Source organism: Barbus barbus, assembly GCF_936440315.1.
Source record: "Barbus barbus genome assembly, chromosome: 3".
Classification (NCBI taxonomy): domain Eukaryota; kingdom Metazoa; phylum Chordata; class Actinopteri; order Cypriniformes; family Cyprinidae; genus Barbus; species Barbus barbus.
In genome coordinates, this window is record NC_136731.1 from 32,022,844 (window position 1) to 32,040,771 (window position 17,928).

The window sequence follows — 17,928 nt, forward strand, 5'->3', positions numbered from 1 at the left end:
CTGTTTCTAACGCATCATCTGCTGTTAAAGCTCAGAATCGATTCGAGAGAGAATTCCGATGCATTCGGAAAATCTCAGATTCAATGCAGAATCATTTCTCGATTCGCATCGATTTATTTTCCCAGCCCTAGTTCCAATTGGGGTTTTTTGTAATGCAAAAGGAAATATGTTGCATTGGCGCAATAGCCAAGTGGGCAGCGTGCCGACATATAGCGTTGTTGTATTGCGAGCATCCTGAGTTCAAATCCCAGCTCGAGGACATTTCCCGAAACCCCCCTCCACCCTCCCACTTTGCTTCCTGTCTACTCTACACAATCCTATATTAATAAAGGCAAAATGCCCCCAAAAAATGAATCTTTAAAAGGAAATATTTAGCACAATGTCCAAGCTGCTTTTTACATTAAATGAAAGTCTAAGGTTTTCAGTGAATAATAGCTTCAGAACACTTGAGTATAATGCACAAGCCATATGGCCTATTTTGTAATATTCTTTAATGGTGCTTTTTGTGTGCTTTTGAGCTGGACAATCCTTGTTCCCCATCCACTGTCACTATGGAAGATAGTAGCTTGGACATTCTGCTAAACATAAGTCATACAGGTTTTGAACAACATAATGTAAGTAAATGATGACACAGTTTGACCCAGCCTAAATACCAAAAATGTGAAGAGATTATAACATCATCTCCCGTTTTCCTAAAGCAGCACTTGTGGGTTTTTTCGATCTGGGCTTTTGTAGCCTTGGCTTCTTCCCTAGAGCCAGCCAGTGGAGCAATGCCATACAAGATGGCTGCCCATTTGTTCCTCTCTGCAGTGACAGGGTGCAGCGGTGCTGAGCACCCAGCTGTGTGTACCACAGATGAAGCTGCCCCAGCCAGATGGTTGTCATTCTTAAGTTGCACGTCGCATGGTACTTGGTGTGCTAGGATCTGCCACGGTTCTGTCATAGATGTTCTCATCCTCTGTTAGTGGGGTCAAATTTCCCGTCACCTTATAAAAATTACCAATTAAAAATGGCAAACATTCTGATGTCTTTCTACATGACACCATTGGAAGTGAGCTGTGTAGAGTCTTGGGAAGACAAACAAAGAAAACCAGATGAACACACTGTACTCTCAGCTGGAGAGAGAAAAAAATGTTTGGATGTGTGCCTCATGGTACTGACTGGGCTGTTTTATGCCGTTACGTTACAGAGCAATGATGCTTCAGGGAGTGCATGGAACTGGATGTACTTCATCCCCCTCATCATCATAGGCTCCTTCTTCATGCTCAATCTTGTGCTGGGTGTGCTGTCAGGGTAAGAAACCGCTCTCAGACAGTGTGAGCTCTTCTCAAATTCTCAGTCATTTTTTCAGGTCTACAGTGGTGCATTGTCTGATTTGCTTATGACAGTTTTGTGGATTTTATGTGAACTATATAGTTTGTGGATGTTATGTGTTTAAAAAATTAATTGTTTGTGTATTGTGTGATTATTTTTTTTTATTAGCCTATGTAGTGGCAGATATCTTGGGTATACCACCACAAATGAAAATTACTTTAGATTAGATGAAAAATATTTTACAGGTACAATTATATATATATTTTTCATTATATTATCAGCAGAGCAATGTTAATAAAAACAGCTTTCTTTTCCATAGAAAGAAATCTGATCTTTTGTACAAATAAGTTCACATGTCCGTGTCATGTCAAATTTTCTAATTTTATTAGTGAGCTAGTGAAGAATCTAATATATTTATTTATCATTTTGTCATGGTCATCTTTTTTTAAACTTATTTTCAGATTTAAATTACATTTTGAATCCCAGATTTTTTGCGTTATCTCAGGCATTGTTTAAAACAAGTTAATTAATGAGTTTGAATTTGAGTATATATTTTGCACACTCTTTATTAAAAATGTGATGTCAAAAACCAAGATGTCTTGGTTTTTTTTTCCTCTCCAAAAATCTCCAAAATAACTAGTGTGTATGTGCATTTTGTGTTCGTCGGTTGACAAGCATTTGTTTGCATGCATGTATATGTGATACAGAGAGTTTGCCAAAGAAAGGGAGCGTGTGGAGAACAGGAGCGAGTTTCTTAAGCTGAAGCGTCAGCAGCAGATAGAGAGAGAGCTGAACGGATATCTGGAGTGGATCTGCAAAGCAGGTAAATGCCATAAAAAGCCATTCTAGAGAGAAGCTAAAGCCAATAATTCAGATAGTAGCTTGTCTCTTTTGATACGGATGTCTTTATACTTTAGCGTCTCAGTATTGGAACGTGCTGATAACATACAAAATGTTTCATTAGGCTTCTTTTAAGCACTAGAAATTTCCCCATTTTCATGACTTTTCCAGTGGTTTGATTTGAATCTTTTTTTTATTGTGTACAGAAGAAGTGATTTTGGCTGACGAGGACAATGACCCAGATCGGATGCCCTTTGACGGTATTTACGTGAACTCCTCCATCCTTCCTTCCTTTTCATCCCCCTCTGCTCCTCTTTTTGCTCCCTCACTGGGACTAGGTGTTGATTTCCCATTGGAAAAGAAGAGAGAGATCAATAGCATGTTGGCTTTTGCTGAGGGGGTGATATTGTATACTTCTTGTCCATATGCACAGTTAATGTAGTGTTCATGAGCACATTTACATGGGCCATCAGTTTGTAGCTTACAGCAGACATGTGATCGAGACACTACACTTCCTAGTTGTCTTGTTCAGTTCTTTCTGTTCATCTGTTTATCTGTTATGTATTAATATTTTAGTTTGTCAGAATCTGTATGTAAATCTGTAGGTGACTGTAGTCTGTTACACACAGGCTCGCGAAGGAGGCCTACCATTAAGAAGAGTAAAGCAGACCTGCTCGATGCAGAGGATGGAGATGGAGATATAGGTGCATTTGCGTTATATAAAAGCACACACAAATACACTTGTAGGTTTTTTTTTTGGCTCAGGGTTGATAAATGGGGTTTTGCCATAAAAATTACCATTAAAAAAAAGTTAGTTTTTGGTATTCTTTAAAAGACGACTTAAAAACCTATTGTATTAGGATAGTATTGATAAAAAGTAATATGGTGTACATCATAGCACTGAGCTATTATTAATATTTTTAATTGGTTTTAATTTTATTTTCAATTTTCATATATATATGTATGTGTATATATAAGTACATACTTCTCTGTAGTGGTCTCCAAAATATTAAATTTACAAAAAAATGCAAATCAATATGTATTTTGATTTACAAAATATATTTTTAGCAGAACAATTTGACTAAAAACTTTTGATAAATTGACCAGAATTACAAAATTATCCCCCTAATTTTCAGATGTCATATCAGATAGGACATTTCAGTTTTCATTTAATTTTATTGTATTTTGTTTCCTTGCCACTCTCCTTAACTGCTTCTTTTTTCCGACTGTCAGGTTCTCCGTTTGCACGGGGCAGTCTGAAGAGCTCGAAACTGGAGGGCTCTTCCTTCCATAAAAAGGAGCGTCGGCTGAGATTCTTCATCAGGCACATAGTGAAGACGCAAGCATTTTACTGGAGCGTGCTGTGTCTAGTGGGACTCAACACACTGTGTGTGGCTTCTGTGCACTATGACCAGCCTGAAAAGCTCTCCGACTTCCTCTGTAAGTCTGTCCATCTGTCTGTTCTCTCATTAGTACAGTAGACCCACACAGAACATGCAGATATTTTTTGGGTGTATTTTGTGGGAAAATCGTCAGAAATGTGAGGATGTATTTTCTGTGGACATGCTTGAACCTGTGAAGTTTCTTTCATAGCAGGTTTCTTTCATGTTTTTCCCTTTTTTGTTTTCCTGTTTATGGTTTCTTATTTTACTTTCTGAAGATGTTACTGTTTCTCTTGTATCTTTGTTTATTCATTAATTGTTATTTACTAAAGCAGACATAACACACAGTTTCTGCCAATCTCATGTGAATCTTGAGTACCTATATATGCATCCTTCATATCTCCGAAGAGTCTTTAGGTTTATCAGATTTATAAAAAGCAGCAGCCTGAAAACAGTCGAGCTCCTGGAGGCTAGCCGTGGGCGGAGCTAAAGATTCACGAGCACGCAAAGCTTTTGCATAGTGATCGTCTGCAAGCTGACATCGAGATAAATAAAATGGGGACAAAATAAAACTCATCTGAAATCAACAATTTTCTTGCTGTTAAAAAGTGTGTTTGTGCAATATATATTAAAAGTAAATGCCCCCCCCCCATATGCATATACATTTGAATATTTTAAAATGTGGCTGCACAAATGGTTTTCTTTCTTTTCTTTGTATCGTTGACCTTTGCAAACGTTCTTTGTCTCTGTCTGTTTCCCTCTCTCTCCTCAATCCAGATTTTGCTGAGTTCATCTTCCTGGGGATCTTTATGTCAGAGATGTGTATTAAGATGTATGGGCTGGGGACCAGACCTTATTTTCACTCCTCCTTCAACTGTTTTGACTGCATTGTGAGTTCCTCTCATCCCTCCTTCTTTTACTAAATAAAAAAATTTAAATTTGAAGGAAACCAAAACATTATACCAGTCGATGATTGCTCTTTCAGGTCTTAATGTTGATATAGTTACTGAAGTTGTTTGTGTAATTTGTAATTCACTGCACTAAATCAGTTTCTTAATCAGTATTTCAGTGTTTTGGATGTTTTAATAAATTATGATTTTGTGAGAGCTGTGACGCTGGGTAAGGGATTTTGACGCTGGGTAAGGGATTTTTGTTTTGTGGCTTGTTGTTATTGAATGAGCTTTAAATGTGTGTGTTTATATATGTGTGTGTGGGACAGGTCATTTGTGGCAGCATTTTCGAGGTGCTCTGGTCTATGATCCAGCCAGGAACCTCGTTTGGGATCAGTGTGTTACGAGCTCTCAGGTTACTGAGGATCTTCAAAGTGACCAAGTGAGTCTCTCACGTCTCGAGTCCCGTGGCTGTCTTTCTGTCTCAGTCTTTATCACTTTGAACTGTTTTAAGAAGGACTAAGCATTTTAAATGTCCTCTTTTCCCATTTTCAGGTATTGGGCGTCTCTGAGGAACCTGGTGGTGTCTTTGTTGAACTCCATGAAATCCATTATCAGTTTACTCTTCCTCCTTTTCCTCTTTATCGTGGTCTTTGCTCTGCTGGGCATGCAGCTTTTTGGAGGACAGTCAGTATAACACTTCAATACACATAATAACAGAAAAATGTATTTATTTATTTATTTTCATGGGTCACCAGAGTCAGTGCAGGCCCTAAATAATGGATGGCATGGAAATACTTTGTGTAACAATACTATAACCACCATTTCTTCTCTTCAGGTTTAATTTTGAAGCCGGCACACCACCAACAAACTTTGATACTTTTCCTGCAGCAATAATGACAGTATTTCAGGTGAGCAAATGTGCCCATCAAACAGTGTGCAATCATTCTGTGTGTTTTCCATGGCTTTGTGATTGTGGACCTTCTCTCTGCACCTTAGATCCTGACAGGTGAAGACTGGAACATGGTCATGTATGATGGGATCGAGTCTCAGGGCGGAGTCAAAAAGGGCATGGTCTTCTCAGTCTTCTTCATTGTTCTTACACTCTTCGGCAACTGTATCCAAACACAAAGAATTGCATGCTGATGTGCGTTTAATTTTCACATACCCCAGTGAAGCATTAATATGATGTTCCTTAAACCCTTCTGTGAACAGACACTTTGCTCAATGTGTTCTTGGCTATCGCTGTGGACAATCTGGCCAATGCACAAGAGCTGACCAAGGTAAACACACTTTTTGGGTAATGGATCAGGGGTTAAAAACAAACAAACAAATAAATAAATACAGTAACATTCAGTAAAAAAAAAAAACCTTGATTTACAAAGCCATGATCAAGTAAAATTAAATATTAAAAGAAATGCAGACTGGGATCAATCACTTCACAAAACTGCATGTGGTGTGCTTGGGCTGGTTTCGAAATTTCTTAGGGAAAAATCAGTGTTGAATCTCTAATAAATCTTTATGTACATGGTAAAAAAAAAAATGTTATGTCAATTAAATAATTTTCTTTATTTTCTTACGGTGGTTGCATTAACTCACTAGGCACTATTATGAGAACTCTCAATGACCATGTTTCTCCTTCTCTCTGTCATACTGTTTATCCTTCACACTCCTACGCACCAGCGTGCATCACATTTGAACCAATATGCTTCATGTTTCTCTCCATGTATAGGATGAACAGGAAGAAGAGCAAGCAGCCAATCAGAAAATGGCTCTTCAGGCGGCCAAGGAAGTAGCAGAGGTCAGCCCACTGTCTGCAGCCAACCTCTCCATTGCTGCGTGAGTATCTCTCTCTCATATCTCTCTCTTTGTCCTGCTGCCACATTTTCTCTCCCACTTCTTTGTCTTCCTTTTATGTTTGTTTTTATGTGTTCAGACTATGTGTTGCTCTTGTATCAGCCAAATAAACATAGGGGTCAATAATAAACAAAAAAACAAACAGCAACACTTTCAATCTGGCTTTTTTGGTTTCCGTCAAAGAAGAGTCAAAAGTGCAGCATTTATGTGAAATAGAAATCCTCTGTAACATATAAATGTCTTTCACTTTTGATCAATTCAATGAGTCCTTGCTGAATTAAAGTATTAATTTCTTACCAAAATAAAATAAATAAAATTCTTACTGACCCCAAACATAAACTGTAAGTCACACAGACCCAAGTTTCTTCCCCCTGGCCAAACTATTTGTAGAAAATTGAAAAGGAATCAAAACCCATGTTTTTAAAGTTCATATTATCTAAAAATGTCACTCACAAACTGTAGATCCAGTTTAGATTGGTAAGTGCGTTTTGGAACATAGTTGCTGGATTATTAGCTTCTTCTTTTTTTTAACATTGTTAGCCAGCTAAAAAAAAATTATAATAAAGTTACAATGTTCCAAAACACAGATAGCAGTTTAAAGCAAGGTTTATTTTTATTTTATTTTTTTTCTGTAATGTTTAGTGCTATAGACCTATAATGTTGTTTCCTGTCCATCAACAAGCTTATCTGTGATCTTCTCACCGTTATATACACACAACTTGCATGCAGAGGCACAGACCGATTGAGGATGATTCCGGTTTGTCAGTGTGCCAATGCATCCAAGTATTTGTCAGGAAAAGAAGAGAGAATCGTGAGAGAATATGTGTGTATTATTTGAGGAGGAGCTTGTGAATGAGGGAGAAGAGCAAACAGATGTTCTGTGTTTCTCACATGCTGTTTTCCTCCTCAGCGTGACAGTAAACTCTGAGCGTCTTGATGCAACAGAACACTTTCTGGACTGGTATTTATTCATTTATACTCTTTCTGTTCTTTCGAAACGCCTCTCTGTTCGCCCCACACCTCCCACTCTTCTCCCATCAGCCTTTTTGACATATGCATTTCCTCCTCGGTTCTCTGTGCTGCTCCCCGCTCTGTTCTCCAGACCGCTGGGTGGGATGGGACGGGTTTATCACTTCTCTCTGTCTCTTCCTCTCTCTTCATCCTGCTACTCATCACCTGCTGTTCTCCTCTTATTACTTTACTTTCTCTCTTTCACATGCTTTGCTCCAAGGGTTGGGCGCCTGTGATGTGTTCACTCCCAGAATTATTATAGTTATCTTTTTCTGTGTGTGTGCGTGCGTGCGTGTGTGTGCGTGTGTGTTCTGTGAGTGAGTGAGTGAGTTTGACCTAAGCGGTGCAATCATCCTCTTTAACAAATGGTAGCTGGTAGCTTGTAGGTGGGCATTTTCAGCCTGCGGTAGCTGCAGCAACCTCACTTTTCCCTCTTGGTGATTACTAATCTCAGATCTACTGTAAATGTTTCTCTGTCTGTCTCTCTCTCTTTTCTGCAGTAAGGAGCAACAGAAGAACCACAAAGGTTGTAAGTCGGTATGGGAGCAGCGCACTAGTGAGTTGAGACGACAGACCCTGGTGAATAGCAGAGAGGCTCTTTACAATGAGTTGGACCCTGAAGATCGCTGGAAGGTGAGAGGAAATGACAGAGGTCAAAATGACATTCTTGGTCAAAGAGGCTAAAATCTGTGATTGTGAAGTACAGTAAACATCCACACCAGTCCAGTGACTGACAGTCACACATTCACATCAAAACATTAGATTCATCCACGCTGAAGCCGGGCCGGAGTACAGCCCACACAAGCAAGATAATTCTGCACACAGCTGCAATTTCAGGTTTTCAAACAGAGATGGCCACAAATAGGCAAAAGTTACAGACTGCAGCTTTAATATTTGTCTTGAATTAAGTTCTTATTTGATTGACAAATGTGTGGCCATTTGTTTTGTTTGTATCATGCCTCTAGGTCTCATACTCCCGTCACATTCGTCCCGATATGAAGACACATTTGGACCGGCCGTTGGTCGTGGACCCTCAGGAGAACCGCAATAACAATACCAACAAAAGTCATCCAGGTGACGGCCAGCCCCAGCGCACTCATCAGCTCTTGCACAAACAGCCCAACTTCAATGAGGGGGAGAGTGGAGGAGGAGGTGGAGGGTCTGAGCCCTGGACACCGTTGGAAAGGGGGGACTCCACAGGATCTCGTCGGAGTCTTTTAGGCTCTGAGAACCACGGGGAGGGTAGAGAGTCTCACCGCAGACATCAGCATGGAGAGCACTGCAGCCAGGCCCGCCAACACCATAAAGCCGCAAAGGATGAGGGAGAGGGCAGAGGGAGGAGACACAAGAATAAGGGCAGGGAAAGAGGACCTGAGTGTGAGCATGCAGATGGAGGAGAACGGAAACACAGACATCATCGCCTTGAGGGCGAAGGAAGAAAAGAGAAAGGGGTGCGACACCGTACCAGGAAGTGAGTTTAGTCGAAATCAATCTTTATAAATGTTTTTAAATATATATATGTATATAAATATATATAACTTATATACACACATATACTGTGTATATATATATTGCAAATGTCTTGACTCCACAGCCAACAGAGCAATTTTGTCTTTCCTGTTCCAATACTTATGGAGGGCTGTAAGTTACAAAAAAAATTTAACTTGATAAACATGATATTCAAATTTTTTTAGATGCACCTGTATATATAAATATTTAGGTGTATATTTGTGTATATGTAGATGTATATATGCAAGTTTTGATATTTACGATAGGAAATTACAAAATGCCTTCATGGAACATGTTCCTTACGTAATATCCTAATGATTTTTGGCATAAAAGAAAAATCGATAATTGTGACCCATGCAATGCATTGTTGGATTTTGCTACAACTTTTTGCTACTGGTTTTGTGGTCCAGGGTCATATATAATATAACTCATATATAATATACATCTTTTTGTTCAAAATTTACAAAACATTACGAAATCATGGCAACCTCAGACTTTTGATCGGTATTATTCTACTTATTTTTTATGTGACAATTTTTTTAAGTGGCACACTAAAGAGCATTCCTATGGGTTCCTCACAAGCATCTAATTTTAAACTTCTAATCTTCCTGTCTTCTTTCTCCAGGAATGGTCATGGAAGTGGCCCCATTCTCTCCACCACCCGTCCAATTCAGAAGACTCTGTCCAGGCAGGACAGTCAGTACAGTGAGGACATGGACAATGCCATGAACAACAAGCTTGCCACCCAGCCACCTAGTAACTCCACTCCTCATGATAGTCTGCTCAATCTGGCCAACAGTGCCCACACTGCCGGCCTGGCACATACTGGCACAGAGAGCAGCCTCATTCTCACCAACCCTTCCTCTACCACTGCTAATGTTACCAGCACTGGTAACCTGGGCATGAACCCCGATTACACTGCCGTGGACATTCCCCCGATGTTCCCCTCCAGTAATGCCATCCTACAGGGTGAGAGAAAGAGCTAAAGAGAATAACTGACCTTTTTTATTTATTGTCTTAATCATCTGTCTTACTATGTTGTTTCCCTTCCAAACGTCTCCACAGTCAATAAGAATGCAAACACAGAGCCCCTGCCCAAGAAGGAGGACATGAAGGGTGACGACGATGATGATGAAAAAGATGATGGGGGGCCTAAACCCATGCCACCCTACACCTCAATGTTCATTCTGACTACCACCAACCCGTGAGTGCATCTCTGAAATCTCCATGAAACTTGCTAATTTACTGCCAGTCCTGGCACTGTGACTCTGCAGTTGGTCAATTTTAAAATTGCATTACCTATAATAATAATCTTAATCATATCAGGTATATAATGGCCACTTTTCAAAGTTCAATCATTTCCAATGGATAAAATCAAGTCCTCTCCTGCTTATTTCGTACTATTTATTATCCTGTTTCATTTGGAAATTTCTCCTTCTCTAATTTTTGAAGTAAAATAGGGTGCAAACACTCTTTTATTTTGACGTTAAACAAAACTAACTGGAGTCACCTTCTTTCGCCTCTGAGATTTATATTAATTTAAACGAGCTTTCTTTCAAAAGAAGTGGTTGTTTTTGTTATTAACAGGTCTTTTTATGAACTTCCATTGTAGATTTCGGAGGTTATGCCACTATATCGTCACGCTCAGATATTTTGAGATGTGTATTCTGCTGGTCATTGCAATGAGCAGTATTGCCCTGGCTGCTGAAGACCCTGTCTGGCCTGAATCCCCCCGTAACAATGTGAGACAGTCCCACATCTCAACATTCTCTTTTTATGTCTCTGTGGTTCAGCTTATTTTTGTCTACTGGACTAGCAACTATTTCATCTATCTTTCCATCTGTACTTCTAATCATTACCTAATTTACTAGTTTACTACTTCATGTTCATCTGTTTATTTATCATTCTTTATATTCATCTTGTTATATTGATTTGTCATAAAGGGCTTAATTTTATTGCTAACATTGTGTCCCTCTTCTGTTCTTGCAGGTCCTGCGGTATTTTGACTATGTGTTCACTGGTGTGTTCACCTTTGAGATGCTCATTAAGGTACATATCTATCCTGCACAGCTGTCTGGGCTATGGTGGTCTATTCTTCACCCTTCAACACATTATACTTGTGTATTTTGTACTTAAAGAGTTGTTTATTGATCTCCATGTTGTGTCATGCAAAAATCTGAAGTACTATAGGGTTCATATGCATTTCAAGTTCATATAGTTGCACATGATTTTGGGAATCCCAGAAATAGGGGTAGTCAGGGGCAGTCGCGGCCTAATGGTTAGAGAGTCGGACTTGTAACCCAAAGGTTGCGGCTTTGAGTCTCAGGGATTATAGGTGGGGGGAGTGAGTGTACAGCACTCTCTTCCACCCTCAATACCACGACCCTTGAGCAAGGCACCGAACCCCCAACTGCTCTCCCCCAACTGGCTGCCCACTGCTCTGGGTGTGTGTTCACTACTGTGTGTGTGTGCACTTGGATGGTTTAAATGCAGAGCACAAATTCCGAGTATGGGTCACCATACTTGGCGAAACGTCAGCTCACTTTCACTTTCAAATGTCTGGGAATTTTAAAATAGTGATTCCTGGAAATATCATAAAAATGAATTACAAAACAAGGGATCCATGATTTGAATGATTTCTTTTTATTTAAAATGAATGCTTTATATTCATTAAATAATCCTGCATATACTGTATGTGTGTGTATATTTCTTGAACAAAAAATCAGCATATTTTCATGATTTCTGGAGGATCATGTGACACTGAAGACTGGAGCAATGGCTGCTGAAGATTACCTTTGCCATCACGATATAAATTAAATTTTACTTAACAGTAAAACATTACAATTCAAAACAGTTATTTTGAATTGTAATATTTCAAAATTGTACTGTATTTTTGATCAAATAAATGCAGCCTTGTTGAGCAGAAAAGACTCCTTTCAAAGACCCCAACTGCTGAACAGCAGTGTACTGACTATTTATTTCTCACTCTGTTTCAGATGGTAGATTTAGGTCTTGTCCTGCATCAAGGCTCATATTTCCGTGACCTGTGGAACATCCTGGACTTTATAGTGGTTAGTGGTGCCCTGGTGGCGTTCGCCTTCACGTAAGTGTCATCAAGGCCCCAGCACTCATGCCTCACTCCTCTCTCCTCTCCTGCTTGCTGCCTCTCCTCGTCCTTTCCAGTCTTGCTCCCTACAGGTCAAATGCCTGTGCAGTCGGCACAGCTCTCTGCCACCCTGGAGCGCCAGCCTGCTACCCATACAACCCAGCGCTCACTCTCTCTCTCTCTCTCTCTCTCTCTCTCTCTCTCTCTCACCATTTCTCTGCCTTTCTCTCCTTCCCCAACTCAATTCTGGGCATTTGGCATATCTTGACCATTTCTTTTCCTCTCCTCATCCTCATCCCCACCCCCATGCCCCCCACATTAAGCCCCAGGTCTCCTTTTGGTAATTTTTCACCGAATATCCCCACCCTGCCCCATCATACACAATATTTTGCCCAGTGCCTGCCCAGTGGGTGAGCTTGGGCCCATTTCCATGAGGGTGATGACCCTACCTGGGCACCTTTAACCCTTTAGTGCCCAGGACTCTTTGGAGCATCAAGCCACACTCAACTCAGGTATTTCTACACTCCATTTTTAAACCACATACCCTGGAACCAACAATGAAGAAAACAGACAAAAAGAAGAAAGAAACGAGAGAGCAAGGGGAAAGCATTTAAAGAGTCCATAAGATACACTTTTGTACCATTGATAGTCTATGTATAGTTAGTTATATACCTCTATATGTAGGACTTATTTACATAAAAAACCCTCTTATGATTGGACCTCTTTGCATGTGAAATGATTTATAATGCTTATTCGTGTGATGAGGGTTTATAGTTGGATCCAGTGTAGTATGTTTTTTGTCACAATCCATGCAAAAATTAACCGCTTAAATTGTTAAAATCAAACTGAAATGATCAGGAATCTTCTTAAACAAACTACTACAAATAAAGGCAGGAACAAATAGAAGGGATTTATGATTGACGGTCAGGATATCTGACAAGAGGAATAAAGGAAAATATCTGATCGCAGTGGAAGCATACAACCCAGCTACTGGACTGAGAGAGTTTGCTAATATGAGGGAGAGGTCAGAAAGGTGCATCTGTTAATATGAAACTGGAAACAAATGCATGTAAAAGCTCTTTTCCAGACTTAGTAAAGAGCATGAGAACAGATTCTGGGAATCGACATGTCAGATGACCTGAATGAAAGCATGAATGGAAGAAATATGATTTTTTTTTTTTTCTTCCTGAAATACCAGAATCTGAATGCTTTGAAATAGTAATATTATATGGTTCTGTCTATGTGTCTGTGTACATCCTCCTCAGTCCCTGAACAACTATAAATGTGATTGCACACATTTTCTTTTCCACAAAAAAAGTTTTTTAGACTAGGTGGGCAAACACACCACACATGACATGTACCATGCATACAATATGTGAATGGCTGTCAGATTTATATTAATAAAGTCCTGTTCACACAAGTCTGACACAATTAAATGTGAAAGTGTAAAATACCTGCAAATAATTTTGCACTACAGAGCTGTTCATGCTGAATCTGATGCTGAAATTTGCATTCTCATCGAATGTATTTTTTTGGCATCTGAACACTAAAAACAGTACAATATTTCAGACTTTGTGTGGAGTAGTTTATAAAGATGTAACATTTCGTTTTAAAATGTTTTTATGCCACATTTTAAGACCTGATGGCTATAGTTTTATAATATGTACAATATTTCTAGAACTCAAATTTGAGTTACAAGGCATAAAACAGTAATAACAATAACATTTAAGGAAAAAATATAAGTAACAGCGTTTGAGGGGACAAGTAGAGCTTGCAAACTGCACTGATTATATTTCCCAGCATGATTTTCTTAAAGAAACTGCCTTGAATCCTTGTATTGTTTTCCCCTACCATCCCCCTTCCATTTGCACCCACGTCTTTAGCTCCCGCGTGAAATAAGTTTATTAGGTGATTCATAAAGAGGCATTTGGATGTGCCTGCCTGTTTCAAAAAACACTGTACTCTATGCTATCATGGCTAGATTCTCCAGTTTTCCTTTCTCTCCCTCCCTCCCTCTCTCTCTGCACTCAGCGATAGTGCGCTCAGAACGGCAGGCGCTCTGGGGTGACTGGCGCTCCCTGGCTGTGAGCGTGGGAACAGTTCCCATATCTCTGCTGTCTCTCACAGAGCCTGTTTTTAACCTTTTACTCAATTTCAGGGAGTGAATCATATCTGTGTGTATGTATCTGTGCATGTTTATTTAGTATTTTGTGTACAGAGTCCAAAATTAGCCCTTGCAGAGTGTCAAATGCAAGTAAAAAGAGAATGTGTAGATGACCCACTTTCTAGAAACTGGAAAATTAAATTCCGTGACCACCACAGAAAATAGTCAAATATAACTGAAGAGGTCTTTTTATTTTGTTTTTATTTTGTCATAGGGACAAATACACAATGTGTCTTGGTAAATAATATGAAATACAATATTTTGACTGGGAATAAAAGTCTATTTATGATAAGTTCTTCCCAATTTTCCAGCCAAGGCGGGTGTAGCAAAAAGTTAATTTTGGACTCTGTTTGTATATATGTATTTTTTTATTTGTATTTAAATTGTTTTAAGTGTTCACACTAGATTAGGTGTCCACATATAAACCAAACTAGGAGCTCTGCCATTATTTTGTGATTTGTATTCTCTGTCTCATGTTGATATTTTTCCTGCTTCAAAAACCCCATTCTTTCCCTGTGCCTTTTTCTGTCTCTGTGTGTGTTTTGTGTCTTTGTATGTGTCTCTGGCTCTGTCTGTCTCTGTCTTCCTTTCTCTGATCATCTCTCAACACCTACAGCGGAGGAGGCGGTGGGGAAGTAGAGGGGTAATGTCTCTTTCTTTCTCCCTTTCCCCTCTGTTTGCTCTTATTGCCTGTCCTTCTCATCACACGCCTGTCCTCTCCTTCTATAGACTGATCTGTCTGTCTGATTGTCCGTCCAAATGTCCCTCACACATAGGACACAAGCCAAGGGCGAGGTCATGTCACTCTTTAGCCAGCTGCAGTAATTTAATCTTACAGCTAATCAACTCTTGGTACATTCTACAGTATGTGGACACCTAAATGTGTTAACATACATGTTTGTGTCTATGTGTATGTGTGTGTCTCTTTGTTTCTGTGTCGGGCCTTCAAATACGATTTCTCTAAAATGTCAAGTGTGGTATGACTGATTTACAGCAGGTAAAATGGTCATGAATACTTGAGTCTCTAGTAAGTGCGTTTATTATTTTGGAAAGGCATATTTTAAATGTATGTATTTTTAAAAATGTTTTAAAGTTCCAGTTAAATTTCATTAAACTTATTTAACAGTAAAACAAAAAAGATATATGTTGCCATGTTCTGAACTGCCTTTTAAAAACGCAATTCATTATTTTGAATATTTATTATTCAATATGTGGTGTGAAGTGGAGGAAACCAATAAATTCTCGTGTTTTAATTCAAGTTAATATATTTTTTATAAATTTGATGGGTAGTATGTATGTATAGGTAAACCAGTGTACACTTTATTATGGGAAAGTTAGCTGTTATTGTAGTTGTTTTTCATTTTTAAAATAATATTTTATTTATTTATTTATTTATTTTTATATATATGGACACAGGTGATCCTTTCATAGAATAATCTGGACATGATAAATGTCAACAGATCAGACCGATACACTTTCAGAGTGATGTCATAGCAGCATAGTGAGACATGCAGAGGAAATGTCAGGCGATTCTTTATACAGATCACTTTTGCAGAGCTGCCCATGTAAAGCAGCGAAACAAGACAACGCAGAATGCATTAGGACCTATTAGGGCTGGACAGGGTCTTTGCTCAGAAAGATAACACCATAATGGGATTACAGACAATCAAACTGCTCACCTCCTAGAAGGGCACTGTCCAATTGAGATGTGTATCACCATTTTGATGAACGCAAGATCCAATTAGGCAGTCTATTTCTTGTGGAAAAAAAGTCAGCTGAGAGAGAAAGTGAAAGAGAGCGAGAAACTGCATAGCTACAAAGTTCAAAGAAACAGATGCCAGTATGCACTTCCCTATGCTGACACATAGAGTCAGAAAGCTGGATAACAAATACATAACATTTGTGTTAAAACATTGTGAATCAGGTTTTCAGGCAACATGGCAACTTGATGCGATAATATATAGAATTTGTGATCACCAATGTGCATAAAAACAGCTTTGAATGCCGCTCCTCCAATCAGAAACAGAACTCTCTTTATATCTCTTTATATCGGTGATGACGTTTTTCTTGGTGGGCCATTTAGTATACAAGGATCTCTGCATACAACATCTCATCCCTGCTTACTACACACCTTTCAACAGGTGTACTCTACTTTTACTTATAGGGATGATTGGCAAATAAGACACATTGTAATAGGACAGATGCACTGCATGGTCTAATGTAGCATGTTAGTGGCACAGACAATACTAAGTAAGTCTTTAGTGATTGAATTGATCTTGATCATCTCTAGAGAATAAAAGAGATGACTGAGACGACGTCTCTCGTGCCTCAGAGAGATATTTGTTGAGAAGGTCTGTGTGTGTGTTTAGACCACACAGTTGTACACATTTCCTGATGTGAGCCTGTGAACTGCTTGAGCTGACAGACTTGAGCCTGCTGGGAGTCTGTTTTTATTTGTATTTTTTTGTGCTGAGTGCTGGATTTGGTCTTAATAAATTGGAGTGTATCAAGGTTTTTGCAGATAAAAGTACCATGTAGAATAAATCTGTATGAATCACAGACTCGACAGCAGAGATTTGGGTCTCCGTTGCCCTGCAGGTGAAGTGCTTATGGTCATATGACAGTGCCATGTGACTTACTATCGTATGCCATGTGACGGTATGAACTCTAAAGCACTGTATCATGAGATCATGATGAACAAGGAGGCATGGCAACTAACTCCAAAAGCTGTCACCGCAGCGATGAAGTCAAATGCAATATGGCAATGCATGTTTAACTACTACTTTAATAGATTTATATTTGTGTGAAAGTGTGCATATGTGTATGTTAGCTAGTCTCAGCCTCAGATGACATGCCTACAGATCACCCACTGTCTGTTCATTGATTATCTGTGCTTATTGTACACTAAAAAGGCAAGTTCGTACTGAAATTGATAGTCAAATCTTCTTCTGTTTGAGATTTGTTTGAGCCAGAAACATAAATTCAACATTGTTTTCTGGGTTTTGTCTGCAAGTATAAAAGTAGACTCATGTTCCGCTAATTATCTGCTCAATGCGACTGTTGTGCTGCTATTTGAATTAAGTTTCAATGGCAGATTATTGTTATATAGAGTCTCCTTCAATTTTTTTCAACAGCTTTGGTTCTGGTAATATTTATCCCATTCATTTTTTTCCCCATAGGAGGTTTTAAAAAGTCTTTATTAAAGAGTTATAAGTGATGACTCAAACCAATCACCTATGAGTTGAATCACAACATTAAAAATTGTATTTGAAGCAGAAAAATATTTGAAAATCTGAAAAAAAAGTGTTCTCTAAGAACTCAAGTGTTCTTTTGGTGTTATTTGCTTTATTGTTATTTCTTTGCGGAATCATGGATAATGTGGTTTTTCACATGGAAATAAATGCAAATTATGTGCGCTTCAGCATAATAATCCAGTATAAAACACCCTCGTAGCTAACAGTAGGTCTATTTTTAATTATCAATTCCACTATGGAGACTTCTGGAACCTGACTGTTGCACTCCATTGTGGTTTAAATTTATTTAAAAAATCCTGCCCCTTAAATATAACATAAAATCAAAACGGACTGTGGTTGATCATCTTACATGTCAGTCAGGCGGTCACTTCCTGCCCTGTAAAATAAGCTGTGAGGAGGACCAGACGTTTTGCTGCAAGTCAAAAGTCTGGTTATATAAGACTAAATGTTCTGCTGGCATAGCTTATATATTGTTTAGAGTTTTGTAAATGATATAAATGGGTAAGAGAACACAGTATGGGTGTGTGAATGTGAAATAATTCACAAGCTTGCATCCTTATTTCTCTCTTTTTACGGTATGTCTCATATTAATGTATTTCTT

The 17,928-nt window shown here is 38.9% G+C and overlaps 1 protein-coding gene across 18 annotated transcripts in view; it reads left to right on the forward strand.

Moving 5' to 3' along the window:
- Positions 1–17,928, forward strand: part of LOC306857700 (voltage-dependent P/Q-type calcium channel subunit alpha-1A-like) — a gene marked incomplete at its 5' end in the record, with an annotated part of 80,594 nt that overhangs the window by 18,670 nt on the left and 43,996 nt on the right. For 11 of the 18 annotated variants that reach the window (XM_079397765.1, XM_079397775.1, XM_079397776.1 and 8 more), the window contains 20 exons: positions 1,190–1,293; positions 2,022–2,137; positions 2,361–2,414; positions 2,784–2,858; positions 3,388–3,594; positions 4,314–4,426; positions 4,756–4,868; positions 4,982–5,113; positions 5,265–5,337; positions 5,426–5,543; positions 5,642–5,709; positions 6,159–6,265; positions 7,194–7,244; positions 7,795–7,927; positions 8,260–8,765; positions 9,429–9,772; positions 9,869–10,007; positions 10,416–10,545; positions 10,793–10,852; positions 11,800–11,906. In XM_079397765.1, the coding sequence (XP_079253891.1) occupies positions 1,190–1,293; positions 2,022–2,137; positions 2,361–2,414; positions 2,784–2,858; positions 3,388–3,594; positions 4,314–4,426; positions 4,756–4,868; positions 4,982–5,113; positions 5,265–5,337; positions 5,426–5,543; positions 5,642–5,709; positions 6,159–6,265; positions 7,194–7,244; positions 7,795–7,927; positions 8,260–8,765; positions 9,429–9,772; positions 9,869–10,007; positions 10,416–10,545; positions 10,793–10,852; positions 11,800–11,906 (2,750 nt within the window). The remainder of the gene's footprint in view (positions 1–1,189; positions 1,294–2,021; positions 2,138–2,360; positions 2,415–2,783; positions 2,859–3,387; positions 3,595–4,313; positions 4,427–4,755; positions 4,869–4,981; positions 5,114–5,264; positions 5,338–5,425; positions 5,544–5,641; positions 5,710–6,158; positions 6,266–7,193; positions 7,245–7,794; positions 7,928–8,259; positions 8,766–9,428; positions 9,773–9,868; positions 10,008–10,415; positions 10,546–10,792; positions 10,853–11,799; positions 11,907–17,928) is intronic. The other 7 variants (XM_079397767.1, XM_079397769.1, XM_079397771.1 and 4 more) reach the window with 1 other exon arrangement.